Below are 13236 nucleotides of genomic sequence, written 5' to 3' on the forward strand. Positions count from 1 at the left end.
TTTCTTTGAGTAACATAAAGCTACAAGGATGAATAATTTTATTTTCATGGAAAGTCTAATACTTCTCCCATGGAACTAATCTTAAAACTTTGAATTAACTCTTTAAGAAACTGCACTGAACATTTCTAAAGTACATGCACTCGATGCATAATAGTTTTATAGTGTTCAAATAAGCCTTAGCCAAGCTGAAGATACCTGTGGGAAATCTGATTTTGAAACATGCAGTCTATATCAGAGATAAGACTCATTTATGATTTTTAGGCTCATAGGTAACTTTCTCCCACTATCTCTAGGTGAAAAACTTTTTTGTGGCTTATTCTACATTTTTGATAGAACATCTTTCTTTTTGAAGGTCATTACTAAGTCTAGTTTCAAAGCTAACTTTCACTTCATGTGAATTTTTCATCCAGAGATTATTTACTGTCAATTTAAACAAATTTAATGGCACTGAGTTGCCATAGTATAAATTATAAATGGGTTTAAATTAAAAGTCTAAAACCCATATCATCTCAACTTTCCCACACAGATAATTCTTGAGCTCCTTATTTTGAACCTTGGCTACATATTGGTTATGTCTACACAGATAAATTTAGCAGTGCCAGGGAGCATTCCCAGGCTTTGAAACTCAACTGTCTACACTATTAAATTGTTAGAATTGTCCCCCAGCATGTGTCACAGGAGTGGTTGTAGTCTGTTCTATCTAACAATCTTCCAAAATATTGCCAGGGCACAGTTTGCAAGTTAGGACATGCCAGGAATGGTTCCCAACAGGCAGTATGAGTCCAGTGACCCAGTTTTAGAAGGTAAAAAAATGTAATAGTATGGACACTGGCCAGTGTGCCAGCTGACTGTGCAGCAGAGGGTGGTTCTGGACATGCTTAATTTGCAGGTACAGGCATAGCAACTGCATCCCTCTGCTGGGCCCTGGCAAGCTGCAATGGCTCAGTATGGAAATGTCTCTCCAAGAGGCACAGGGATGTGTGTGGAAGTGTTTCTTGACTACATTCTGTCATCTGGGCAGAACAACCCTCTCCAAGGCTCTTGCCCCCATCAAGAGACTCATGCTTCATACAGCTGAGGAGCATTCACCCTTCTGCAGCCATTCCAGAAGCCTGCTATTCCAGAAGAGGCAAAAGGTCAGATGGGAGAAGGAGACACTGTTCCTAACCCACTTCTCCCTACTAAAATCTTTCCTGATCTTAAGAGACCTTGTCCTATTTTATTGCCACTTCTGCTGCACACAAAGCTCATCATGACAAATAAACTACTGTAGGTTGCAGAGGTACAGTCTAGCATGGCAGTACAAGACATCCTGGTCACACTCATTGTATGAGATCACTCACCTTATTCCATCAACTTCTGCAAGTAAGGCACATGACTTTTGACTTTTAGTAGTAAACAAAAGAGCCTCCCATGGTTTCACGAGTAGCTTTTTCTAAACTTCTCAACTCAGAATATTTGTCTTTGACCTAGCAAGTACAGCCTGCCTAGCTTTCTTCTCTATAAACCTTTCCTTTCTGAAAGATAACCAGAAAAATAAGGAAAATGGAATGTGTGACAACTCATCAACTGTTTGTAATAATTTATTTCAAACCATTTATTCAGTAGCTCTCTCTTCTGATTCACTCTCAATTACTTGATTGAATAATATTCTCTGAAATAACACATGATGTGCTTGTGTCAAAGAGGCTCTCCACAGAGGCCATCAGCTACCTTTTAAAATCAATGAAATTCATAAATTTGCATCTGGCTTCTCAAGGAGAAAATAAAGGAACCTTTTCCCCTGGTAAGTATGACCTTCTCATTCTAAGGCCAGCTTGTTTCAAGTCTTCTGCATCTCTGAATGCCAACGGGAAGATGGATAATATCTTTCTCAGAATAGACAGGTCTTGGAGTCTATTCCCATTTTTAAGGATTCTAGCCATAATTCCCTCTTAGTAATTGGGAGCTGCACACTGTTCCACACAGTAATGCATATTCTAGCTATTCACTGTCATGCTGCCACTGCATTTTTAACAATGCTGATAGCAACCGATGTTATCAAATTCTGCAGACTTTCTAGGCTATAGCCTTGTTCACGTCTCTTTTTTCATTTTGCCATTTCTGAGCAAAAATGTTTTTATTTTTTCCTTTGTGATGCCTCAGTACTGTGACCCTGCCATTCCTCACAGCCAGATCTTGTTAGTTTTCAAATATTGAGTCCACAGTGTCTGCTCATATCACAGATTTTCTGTTCTGATATGTTTGCTGTCTTTATGTTTGCAAGATCAAAGCTAATGCTGTTTATACCACAGTACCAAAAAGGTTCATTTCTCAAAAGGTAAAATAACCTTCATGTTTGAAATCTAGCTGCCTTTTTTTCCGTGCCTTTTTACTGCTGATAATATCCATATGTTTCCACTCTTTCTGGCTTCATTTTGCCATACAGCAATTTTCTTCATTACACTTTTAGATGGAATTTTTGAAAGAACTCAGCAGCAACTGAGTAACCTATGCCACAGATGTCCCTTCAGGTGCAAGAAAGTAGAGCTGCACTGACATCAGCCACTTTCCCAAACCCCACTCCCATTTCTCTTTCCCAACTATATCCAAGTTCTCAGCTCCCCACATTTCAATAGGTGATATACTCCTCTTTGAAATTCTCTCCTAGTTTCCCTCTCTCCTTCTTGCTTCCCTCACATATATATTTTTTCCCAGTGAAATGGAATTTGTTTTCAAATAGCCTGGATAACTTTATGCATTTCCTTCTGTATCTTACTATTCTGTTATCTTATTGTTTTTCAAACAGTGGACCATAGCCCCAGGATGTTCATAAAAGGCAATTGGGAGAGTTATAAGACACTGAAATTTTTATTACACTCTAAACCAAAAGAAAGTATCTCTTCTCCATTCCCAAAACACCTTTATCCTTCAAAACCAAGTTTTGCTATCAAAGTCTCAAATTGCTCATACAAATAAAAGATATACACTTTTTACATGATACATTTTAGACAGGTTCCCTCTGGGATCAAGACTGATGTGGCTGTGTGATTTTGAGCCTGATGACCAATTTCAACCAAATTTGACTGATGTTACAAGTCTCCAAGATACTAAACTCCTGCAAGTTTTGTGAAGAAGCTGCTTCCTGGGCAGAGCAGAAAGAATCCCAGTGTCCCACCAGTGGAAAGACATTTAACAAATGTAGATGGCAACTTCAGGACATCAAACCAACAGACAAATAGCTTTCTGCCAGGCACAGCACATGCTATGCCTTTGTCCATTGCATAGATGAAGACTGGGAGAGTTTAGCTACCAAAGGCATGAGATGACAGGATGCAAGAGAGAACTTTTGGTATTGTGGGCACAGATATTTGGGGGAAGAAATGACTTAGAGTGGACACACTGGGCACTGCATTTTTTCTTAATTCTACTGTCCACATGATACACCTTTTACCTTAATTTTTATAGCCAAAGCGTGAAATACGTTAAAATGTTTAATTCAAAGTAATGAAACCGAAAAGCCTGCACAGCCCGCTCGCTCATTTCACCCACAACTTCCCACTAAAATCTTCAGTTCATCTCTTCAACCTACTCAGCTAACCTTCAGACTTCTATTAGGACATGAGCACCTCCCGAGCCAGACTGGCAGTAGTCATCATAGCCAGTGTGACAGCAGCAGAGCAGAGGCTACCATGGGGCATTCCCAGGCAAGGATAAGGGAGGCTCTGGGGGGTCTCTATTATAAAGTCCAGTGGGAAGCTTTCTTTTCAAGCTGAACAGACAGAAAATTATACTGGCAGCATGGTCTTCTCTGGGAAAAAGAAGCACATGCACCAGGCCTGCTTGAATTAGATGTCCTTATAGGCTTGATGAGACAGTCTCTTGGCAAGGAGAGCCTTGCTCCTTGCTCCCTGCCTGCCTGCACAGCTCCAGCATCCCATTTCCCCAAAATGCAGAGGCAATCCTCATTTTACCACGATCCTGATTTTTCAGAATCCCTGATTTTTCAGAATTTTCTCCCTGATGGTCTGACCAACACCCACTACTGCTCAGAGACCACTAAATAACCTGTCACCTCACCCTGGGGGTGGCATGGGGGGTGTTTATGCTTTTACTGAAGTCAGCATCGGTACTGAAACACAGCTCAAAAACATGCTAAATGTCCTTGGACTTGACTTCCTCTCCCTTTTGCCTCCGGTGTGCCTCCTGCTTTGTAACTGGATACATAGTGGCAACAAAAGCAGGCAGCAGTGTTGGTTAAGGTCCTTTGCTTCTGGTGAGTTAGTAAAGATAATTAACAAATGAAAAATGAAACTTAGAAGGTTACAAATGTACATACCTCATGGCTAATGCAAATTTGTGTAACTTCAGCTTCCAAACACAGCATTTGTCAAGTTAAGGAGCACTGCATGACTTGAAATCTCCCCCTGTAGGTCCTCATATGCCATCATCTGTCAATTTTTAATCTTCTTCTGAATAGCAAGAAAATTCATCCTTTTAGATCTTCTTCTTTCATTTATTTAAATCAGTTCTGAGATCCTTTCTACTTTATACTTGAAAGGGAGTCTTGAAAGATGTTTGACCTAGACAGAACAGGCATGGGAACCACAGTGGGCAAAGGCGGTCCCATTTTTTGCATACACATTTAGGAATGACTTTAGACTTCTTAAGTGCAGCGCTGCAGTGAGAGTTGACATGCAGATGTCCATCTACCACAGTCTCTAATTTCTCTTCTAAATAACTGTTTTCTGTAACACATAATTTTCATAATTCTCTCATCAACAGGACGCCTCCTATATTTTTTGAAGCTGGAACTGAACCTGGCAGTGCACACAAAGAATAACAAGAAGTGCTCCTACAGGTATGTTAACCAGAAAAAGAAGGTCAAAAAAGGTGTACCGACCCAATCAGCAATCTTGTAAAACTGGTAATAACAGACAAGGAGACAGCTGAGGTACTCCACAACTTTTTTTTGCCCCAGTCTTCTGAGGCAAACCTCTGTTCCTATACCTCTTGAGGCAGCATACTGCAGAATGGGGACTAGGGGAGTACAGTGCTTCCCATCCTAAGTACAGATCACATTTATGACCACCTGAGGAACCTGAACACATGTAAGTCTATGGGACCCTGATGGGATGCATCCCTGAGTCCTGAGGGAATTGGCTAACACAGTTGCCAAGACACTCTCTGTGATACTTAACAAGTTGTGGCAGTCAGGTGAAGTCCCAGGTGACTGGAAAAAAGGGGAACATTGTACCCACCTTTAAAAAGAGTAGGAAGGAGGATCTTGGGAACTACCTACCTGTCAGCCTTACCTCTGTGTCTAGGAATATCATAAAACAGATCCTCCTACAACCTACGCTAAGGCATATGGAGGACAGGGAGGTGATTCCCGACAGCCAGCACAGCTTCACCAAGGGTAAGTCCTGCCTGACCAAACTAGTGGCCTTCCACAATGGAGTGACTACATCAGTGGACAAGGGCAAGGCTACAGATGTCATTTTTCTGGACTTCTTTAAAGCCTTTGACATGGTCCCCCACAACTCTCTAAACTGGATTCTGCCCCTCTGCTCTGTTGAGACCCGACCTGGAGTACTGCATCCAGCTCCGGGGTCCCCAGCACAGAAGGACATGACCTGTTGGAGTAAGTCCAGAGGAGGGCCACCAATTGGATGGAGCACCTCTCCTATGAGGAAAGGCTGAGAGAATTGGGATTGTTCAACTTGAAGATGAGAAGCTTTGGGGTCACCTAATTGTGGCCTTCCAGTACGTGAAGGGAGCCTACAAGAAATATGGAGAGAAACTTTTTATAAGGATATGTAGTGACAGGACAAGGGGGAATGGCTTCGAACTGAAAGATGGTAGGTTTAGATCAGATGTTAGGAAGAAATTATTTACTGAGAAGGTGGTGAGGCACTGGAACAGGTTGCCCAGAGAAGTTGTGGATGCCCTGTCCCTGGGAGTGTTCAAGGCCAGGTCTATGGAATTAGCTATCCTTAACATAATTTATTAAACAAATAACTATCATTTATTAAACAAATAGTTTTTGTGCCACCTGCAAAGTTCAGCAGCCATAAATGTAAGTTACTCTCTCAACAAATTGTTAAAGTTACTGAGGGTACAAACAAGATCCTTGTCTGACTCCACTAGACACCCTGCTCAAACACTGGTGCGAGGCTGGGTTTTTTCCTAGCTTTCTTGAATTTACCCCTGTACCAAGATCTGACAAACAGCAGTAACAAAGGCTCCAAAAGCACCAAGGTCAAGCCTCTTAAGACTCTTATATAAAAGTCACCTGGTCCTGCAGACTGATTTCAGGTATAAAGGCAAACAACATAGCTGCAGTGAAGAATTCCATCTTTTCATTCTGAAACAATTCCCTGTTTTAAGTGTAGCATGTAATAACCTCTCATAGTTTCAAAGAATTGGCAACTGAGTATATAAGAAACAAGTTTTAGAAACAAGTCCAGGAAAAACCTGGGGAACCACAGAAGGACTGACACCTGCACCACATAAATCAGTAGAACTATGAAAGAAACAGTGTACGTCAGCATGTGTACAAACATGGCATATTTGTGTGATGAAAGGAAGCAAGTAAGGTAGGACCAACACACCTATTTTAAGTATTTTTTTCACAAAATTATTAGAGTTCTCCAAAGAAGTAAAAAACAACAAGTACCTTTGGAATTTTTGTTAACAAAGTCTACTTGGATTTCCAAAATCCATTTGATGAATCTGTCATTCATCAGTCTTAAAAACCCTAAACTCCCAGAGGATAAAAATAAATGTCCTTGCAAGGATAAATAATTGGAAACAGATGGTAGGAAAATACTGTCAATTTTTCAAGCGGAGAGAGGTCAATGGTGGAGTCCTGCAGGGATCTGTGCTGGAACTTGGGAGCTACTCGCTTATTCATAAATGAGCTGGAAAACAGGGTAAATGGTGAGGTGACAAAGTTTGCTGCTGATATTCATTCAGAGTAGCTAAGATAAGGGCTGACTATGAAGAAAGACTTTACAATACTGAGTGACTAGGGAAAAAAAGGCAAATTAAAGTCAGTGTAGATAAACAAATATGAAGACAGTTCTTTGAAGGGGAAAAAACCTAAGTACACAAAATTATGTGCTCCAAGGTGACTATTACCACTTCAGGACTGAGATCTTAGGGTTATAATAGGTAGTTCTGGAAAACATCATCCCATTGTTCACTAATAGAGAAGAAGGGAGTATTAGTAATTACTAGAAAAGGAACAAAGAATGAAAGAGAGAATATTATTAAGTTGCTATATGAATGGCTGGTTTGCCTATCTTGAACATCGTGTGTAGTTCTGGTCCCACCACCTCTGAAAGGATACAATATATTGGAAATGGTCATAGGCAGGGCAGCAGGGATGATCACAAGTATGGTACAACCTAACAACTAAGGTGTGACTAAGAACCCAAAGGTCTCAGAAACAGGTGACTGAGGGGATACAGCAAAGGTGTAATCAGAGCCAGCACAGGGAATGCGTATGCAAGTCCCCTGTTCACAGCCTCTTCAAATACATTAGCTGAGAGGATCAAATGAAATGGGCAGGCAAAAGGTTTAAAACAAAAAATCGCTACTGAATCTCCACACAACACACACTAAGCTGTGGAACTCCTTGCTCTGGGACACTGCAAATGCTGAAAGTTTATACAGGTTAAAAAGCGACCAAAGCCTAAACAAAATAAATATCAGCAAGAGCTTTTAAATGCCAAGATCCATCTGAGGAAATCCCAGAGTACAAGTGCTGGAGAACAGAAAGTACTGAGGGCAAAGTGAGTTTTAGCTGCTCTGATGCTTCTATGGGCCCAAGTTATGGACCACTGTCAGAGATCACTGGACTAGATGGGCCTGTGGTTTGCCAAACACAGAGGTTTTATGTTTGACTCTTCTTCCTGTGGGCATGGCTTAGGCATCTCCTGATTTCATCCTACTTGTCCATGAGGCACTTCTATGCCTTTGTTTTGCTTTCTCTACTTCTTTCTTTCTTGTAACATGCAATATCCTAGTAAAGAAAAAAAGTAATGACAAATGTCTAATAATGGGGAAAAAAATCACAATAACAGAACTGAAGTGTTTAATTTATTTAACTTGTAAAGGAATAAATCTCAACAATTATCTTTATTTGTGAGGTTTCTTGCAACCCTTGGATGTGGGGTAATAAAGAACAGTAATACCCAATTTCTAATGTTTTCATTAAGTGTTTCTGTTCATGCAGCTGCTCAAATTTAAGTGTATGTGCAAGTGTTTGTACATATGAATTTGCAATTGCAGAAGGGAGGATAGGGGATGGAGAACAAGGCTGCCAACACTGGCTCTCAAAGTATCAAGTATACCCTGACAGCATTATTCACACGCAACAAAACAGGCAGACTAAACCATGGCCAAATCATAAGGTCACCTAACGTATGTTGTACTCACATACACAAAGGAAATAGCTATTTTCCTAGGATTTTTCTTCTTGATCATGTCATAGACATGTCTAGTCATAGACACGATTAGACAGCAATAAGGACTGAAAGTGCCTGTGTCCAAGATACTGTTTATCTTTTTCTTATTTAAAAAACACCTCTTCAAAACAAGAGCTTTATCATGCTGACAATTTATAATGACTCATGCAGGACAGAATGTGATCAAAATCTTCCTTTTAAAGAAATTAATTCCTAAGCTTTTCTTTGCAATCCTAAACCAAGCACGATTCCATGTCAGAACCCCGATTCTAAGAAGATTTAAATTACATCAATTTTAAGTATTATATGATCTAACAGAATGCTAACACTATGAAGGTACACAATAGCAAGCAAAATCAGAGCTATACTCGCATACTTGTTTATTTTACAACTTCAGGTTCAATTTTGTTCCTGTACTACACAGAACTATTTGCATATGTAGATGACATTACTATATTGTTTTTTGTGAAATTAATGTCTTAAGATTACTATTGTCTATTAATTATGCTCTCAAAACAGTAAAATAATAACAGAAGTAGGTCATATACCTCATAGAAAACCTACCATTATAACTGTCTTGTTCTGCACATTGTACTCTAAGTTTTCCTTCTTTCCCACCACTGTTTTCTTCTTCAAGGGATGAATTCCGAACCAATATGGACTTTCTGGTAGTTTTCTCTCCCTTTAAGGGAACTTTTTTAGGTAATACAGAAATGAACAGTCGAGTAAATGCTGAATTAAGGTAAAACATTCAGCAGACAACAAAGTCAGGCTCTTTCAACACCCAACATTGTTCTAGTTCTTCCAGGGCATTCACATACAAATTGGGAAAGATGGCCAATAACCACTTGGCTACACATGTATTCCCTTACTGTTTTAATTTTGGAGGGAAGTGATTCTTCTGCTATTATAAAACTCATTCTATTGACTTTTAACACCAACAGTGCATCTACTAGATTTGGAGATGACAAAAATTCTGTGTTGCTTTGCTTGAAAACATATCTTCAGTGTCACACCTGCACACGTGCAGCATGGCACAGACTGGTTGGGCTCCAGTAGATCAGCTGCATGCAGTGATTTCTAAACATTATTATTCACCTGTAGAGAAATGCAGTAAAGGAATCAGATTCATTTTATCTACCTTGCACTAGTGTCTGTTGGCAGGGAGAAGTGGAACCATATAAATAGAACACCATTATCTCTGATGCTGGAAAGCGCAAGGGATTTGGAAATTGTGCTGTCCTACTGCATACTGGACGTGAACAAAACAGGCTGAAATGCACCAAAGAAGTGAATATTCATTCCACCTTTTAGCAGCAGAGCCATAAGGAGAGGAGACAGCTGAAAGCAGAAGTCCTTAATGAAGCAGAGGAGACATCAGCAGTGCAAAGATGAAACAGTCTGCCCTGCCTGGTGCCAAGTGACATGACTGTGTACAATTAACCAGACCATATCAGAAGGCATGTCACTGAATGGACAAGAATAGCCACCAGCACCAAAGAGGATTCCCAATGAAGAGAAAATGAACCCAGACTCGCTGAAACTGGGGAAAAATCTACCACCCTCAAGTGATTGAAGATCAATCCCCAAGTGACAAAGAAAGAAATTATAAGGACACCTCAGTCACAGAAACAGCATAAAAATATATAATAACACACACAAAGGCATCACAGAAAGAAATGGTTAAAGGTGTTTCATACAAACCAGAGATTTCCACTAAGTCTTATGGACTAGGTGGCAAACTGAGTAATGCTGAAGCTGTTCAGCAAAAAACTCAAAAGAATTATTGCTCAGAAGCTGAAATGGATGTAGGTCAATTAAGGGGACTGAAAAAGTGATTGTGAGCCCATTTTGGAGGCATTTTGCTTAGTTTCCCTAACAGCTTATTCCTGTAAACCCAAAACTTACCACTTTTGGGGTTTTATCAGGAGGACATGTAAAAGCTATGCCTTGATTTTAGCCTTTTTCTTCCCAAATCATGGAAGAATTAATATTTTCTGTCTTGCCAAAACTGCTTTTATTACTATCTCAACTTTACAGACCATTCTTTTCTCCTCCTTATCCTCCCAGCTGCACACAAATCACCAGTTCTCTACTAACTCAGAGGGAAAGCTGTGCTGGAAATGCAAAAAGGGATGTCCTGGTGTTCTCCCTTTTTCTTATCATATGCTTTCCCCAGGGAGACACGGGATGTGATGGAGAAAGTCAAATGAATTCAGATCTTCTGAGACAAAATCAGCAACTGAAATTAATTTTTTTTAACACTCTTATACAGTGGGAAATAAACCTTGGGAGCAAGCAAAACAGACCCCAACCAAAACTCACGAATGCCACATCCAACGACCTCAGCTGCCCTTCCAGGTCGCCAGCAAAAGATCTCGCCAACCCCTCCCACTGAGCCGAAGTGGGCTCTGCCTTGCCCAGGTGGAAACCTGGGCTCGGGACTAGCCTTCAACAGGCTGGCAGCTGCCTTCATCCCCCGTCGCTTGCTCCAAGTGTCCCCACTGCCATTTTCTCCTGACCTTTCCAGCAGACCACGCGCTGGAGGACGGCCGGCCGCTGCCGCCCGCCCGCCCGGGAGCGGTGTGATGCTCACGGGTCGGTTCACAGACCCAAATCGGACGGTTCCTTCGGGCACCCTCGGAGGGGTGCGACGAGCTGCGGTCTGAGCCCGGTTCGGCCCACCTCCGGTCCCCAGGAAGGCGGCGGGGCCGCCCGGGGCAGCACCGGCACCGCTCTGCGACGCTGCCGAGGTGTCCCGGCACCCCTGGAATCCCCTCCCCGACCTGCCCCGCCGGGGCACCCCTGCCCGCCCGCCGCTCCTCTACCCCCTCCCGGCCCGGGCCGCAAGTTTCTCCAGAGCCGCCCGTGCCCCGCGGGGCCGGGCCGGACCGGGCCGGGTCGGGCAGGACGGCGCGGAGCCCACCAGTGCCGGGGCCGCTGCCCCCACTCACCCGAAGTCAGCTGCATCCAGGCACAGATCTTGTAGACGGTGGCTGTGTTGCAGAAGAAGAAGAGGATGAAGCAGACGATGCAGGCGATGATGAGCATCATCGAGAGCCCGATGAAGAAGGACGCAGCTTTGAAGGCTCCCGAGGGCAGGCTGGAGAAGTCCGTGAAGCTGCCCCGGCAGGTGAGTTCCCGGCTGAAGCCGTTGCCGATGCAGTAGTGGAAGAGCCCGAAGTAGCCCGCCTGCGGGGTATCCACGCCGTCCCCGATCCAGTACGGCTGGATGAAGCACACCACGTTGACGATGGCAAAGCAGATGGTGAAGATGGCCCAGAGCACGCCGATGGCCCGCGAGTTCCGCACGTAGTTGGTGTGGTAGATCTTGGCCGCCTCCTGAGCTGGGAGCATCCCCGCTGCTGCTGCTCCTGATGAGCCTGCTCCTGTCGCCGCCGTCCCTGCAGCCGCTCCGGGCATCCTCGCCGAGAAGGTCCCCCCTCCCCTTCCTCCTCCTCCTCCTCCTCCTCCTCCTCCTCCTCCGCCTCCCCGCTCGCTCCGCTCGACGCGACGCGCTCCGCCGCCGCCGCTGCGTGCGAGAGCCGGCGAGCCCCTCTGCCGGGCTTCAGCGGCTCCGCGCCAGCGGCGGCAGCACCGACACCGCCCGCCGCCGCCTATCGGGGCGCAGCGCAGCGCAGCCGGCCGCCGCGCACCGCCCGCCCCGCAGCCCGCCCTCCGCCGCCGGGCGCCACCCGCACACCGCCCGCCTCGGGCGTCCCGCCGCCCTGCGCCACCGCGGCGGAGCGGGCACGGCTGAGGCGCCGTCTCCCGAGGGGAAGCGGGGGGCTGCCGGCGCCCTGTCCCCGGGCAGGCAGGGCGAGCCCTGCGTGCGGCGGGGGCGCTGCGGCCGCGACCTCCCTTCAGCCCCGCAGCCCGCGGGCACCTCTCCCGGCCGGGGCAGCGGCTGCCGGGTCGAGCCGCTCCCGACGCCGTTCAGCGAAGCGCGTCCAGGGAAAAGCGTTCAGGCAGCGGATTTTAAAGTTTAGAACCTGTGTGTGGTGTTCCCCTCCCCGCACAAAACATCATCACCTCTCCAGCCGGCGGCGGCACCTGCTGGGTCCCCTGCGGCGTGTGAGCGGCGGCGCCTGCCCTGGCGCGGGGGGAGCCTGGAGACGCTCGTCTCCCGCCTGAAGGAAACCTCCGCGGGGCAGAGCTTGGAGCCTGGGGGAGGCAGGAATCACCAGGGGCCGCTCCCCGCCTCAGGGGTGGGATGGCGGCCGCGAAGAACACCGCTGTAAGAGCACGGCCCAGCCGTGGGGCCGCGGTGGCGGCTCCCGGCGTGGGCGCGGGGCGAGGCGGCACCGTGAAGAGGAGCAGCTCCGCTCCAGCCGAGTGCCCGCGGCCTGGCTCCCGGTGCGCCGAGCGTGCTGGCATGCAGCAGTGATTAGCATACATTAACGAGCAATTAGCATCTGGTAATAATCATTCCTGTGCCAGTGACACTCGGATTTGCAGTCCCCGACCTGTGAGCTGAGCCCGAGCTCACAGCGGTAAGCGATGGCACAGCCGGAGCCCAGGGAGGCTCGGCAGAGCTGAGCGGTCCGGCTGCCGCGCGGTGCCGGCAGAGGCCGCGCTCAGTTAAATCCTGGCGCTCCGCCGCGCCGGGAGGAGCAGGGGAGGAAGAGAGGGAGAGAGGTATAGACTCCCGTTGAAATGAAACCTGGCATTCCTTAAAAATTTTCGTCTGTTTCAGGCAAAGTTTGAAATGAAACCTGGCATTCCTTAAAAATTTTCGTCTGTTTCAGGCAAAGTTTGATTTCTGTCCCACGACTGCAAGTAA

The 13236-nt window shown here is 45.4% G+C and overlaps 1 protein-coding gene across 4 annotated transcripts in view; it reads right to left on the bottom strand.

Annotated features, from left to right (window-relative positions):
• Positions 1-11893, bottom strand: part of LHFPL3 (lipoma HMGIC fusion partner-like 3) — a 244761-nt gene extending 232868 nt beyond the window's left edge. For all 4 annotated transcript variants that reach the window (XM_017811603.1, XM_017811604.1, XM_017811605.1 and 1 more), the window contains exon 1: positions 11408-11893. In XM_017811603.1, coding sequence (XP_017667092.1) covers positions 11408-11876 — 469 coding nt within the window. In that variant the 5' untranslated portion in view covers positions 11877-11893. The remainder of the gene's footprint in view (positions 1-11407) is intronic.
• Positions 11894-13236: the final 1343 nt, after the last annotated feature.

The sequence above is a fragment of the Lepidothrix coronata genome, unplaced genomic scaffold, assembly GCF_001604755.1.
Source record: "Lepidothrix coronata isolate B3197 unplaced genomic scaffold, Lepidothrix_coronata-1.0 Scaffold32, whole genome shotgun sequence".
NCBI lineage: Eukaryota > Metazoa > Chordata > Aves > Passeriformes > Pipridae > Lepidothrix > Lepidothrix coronata.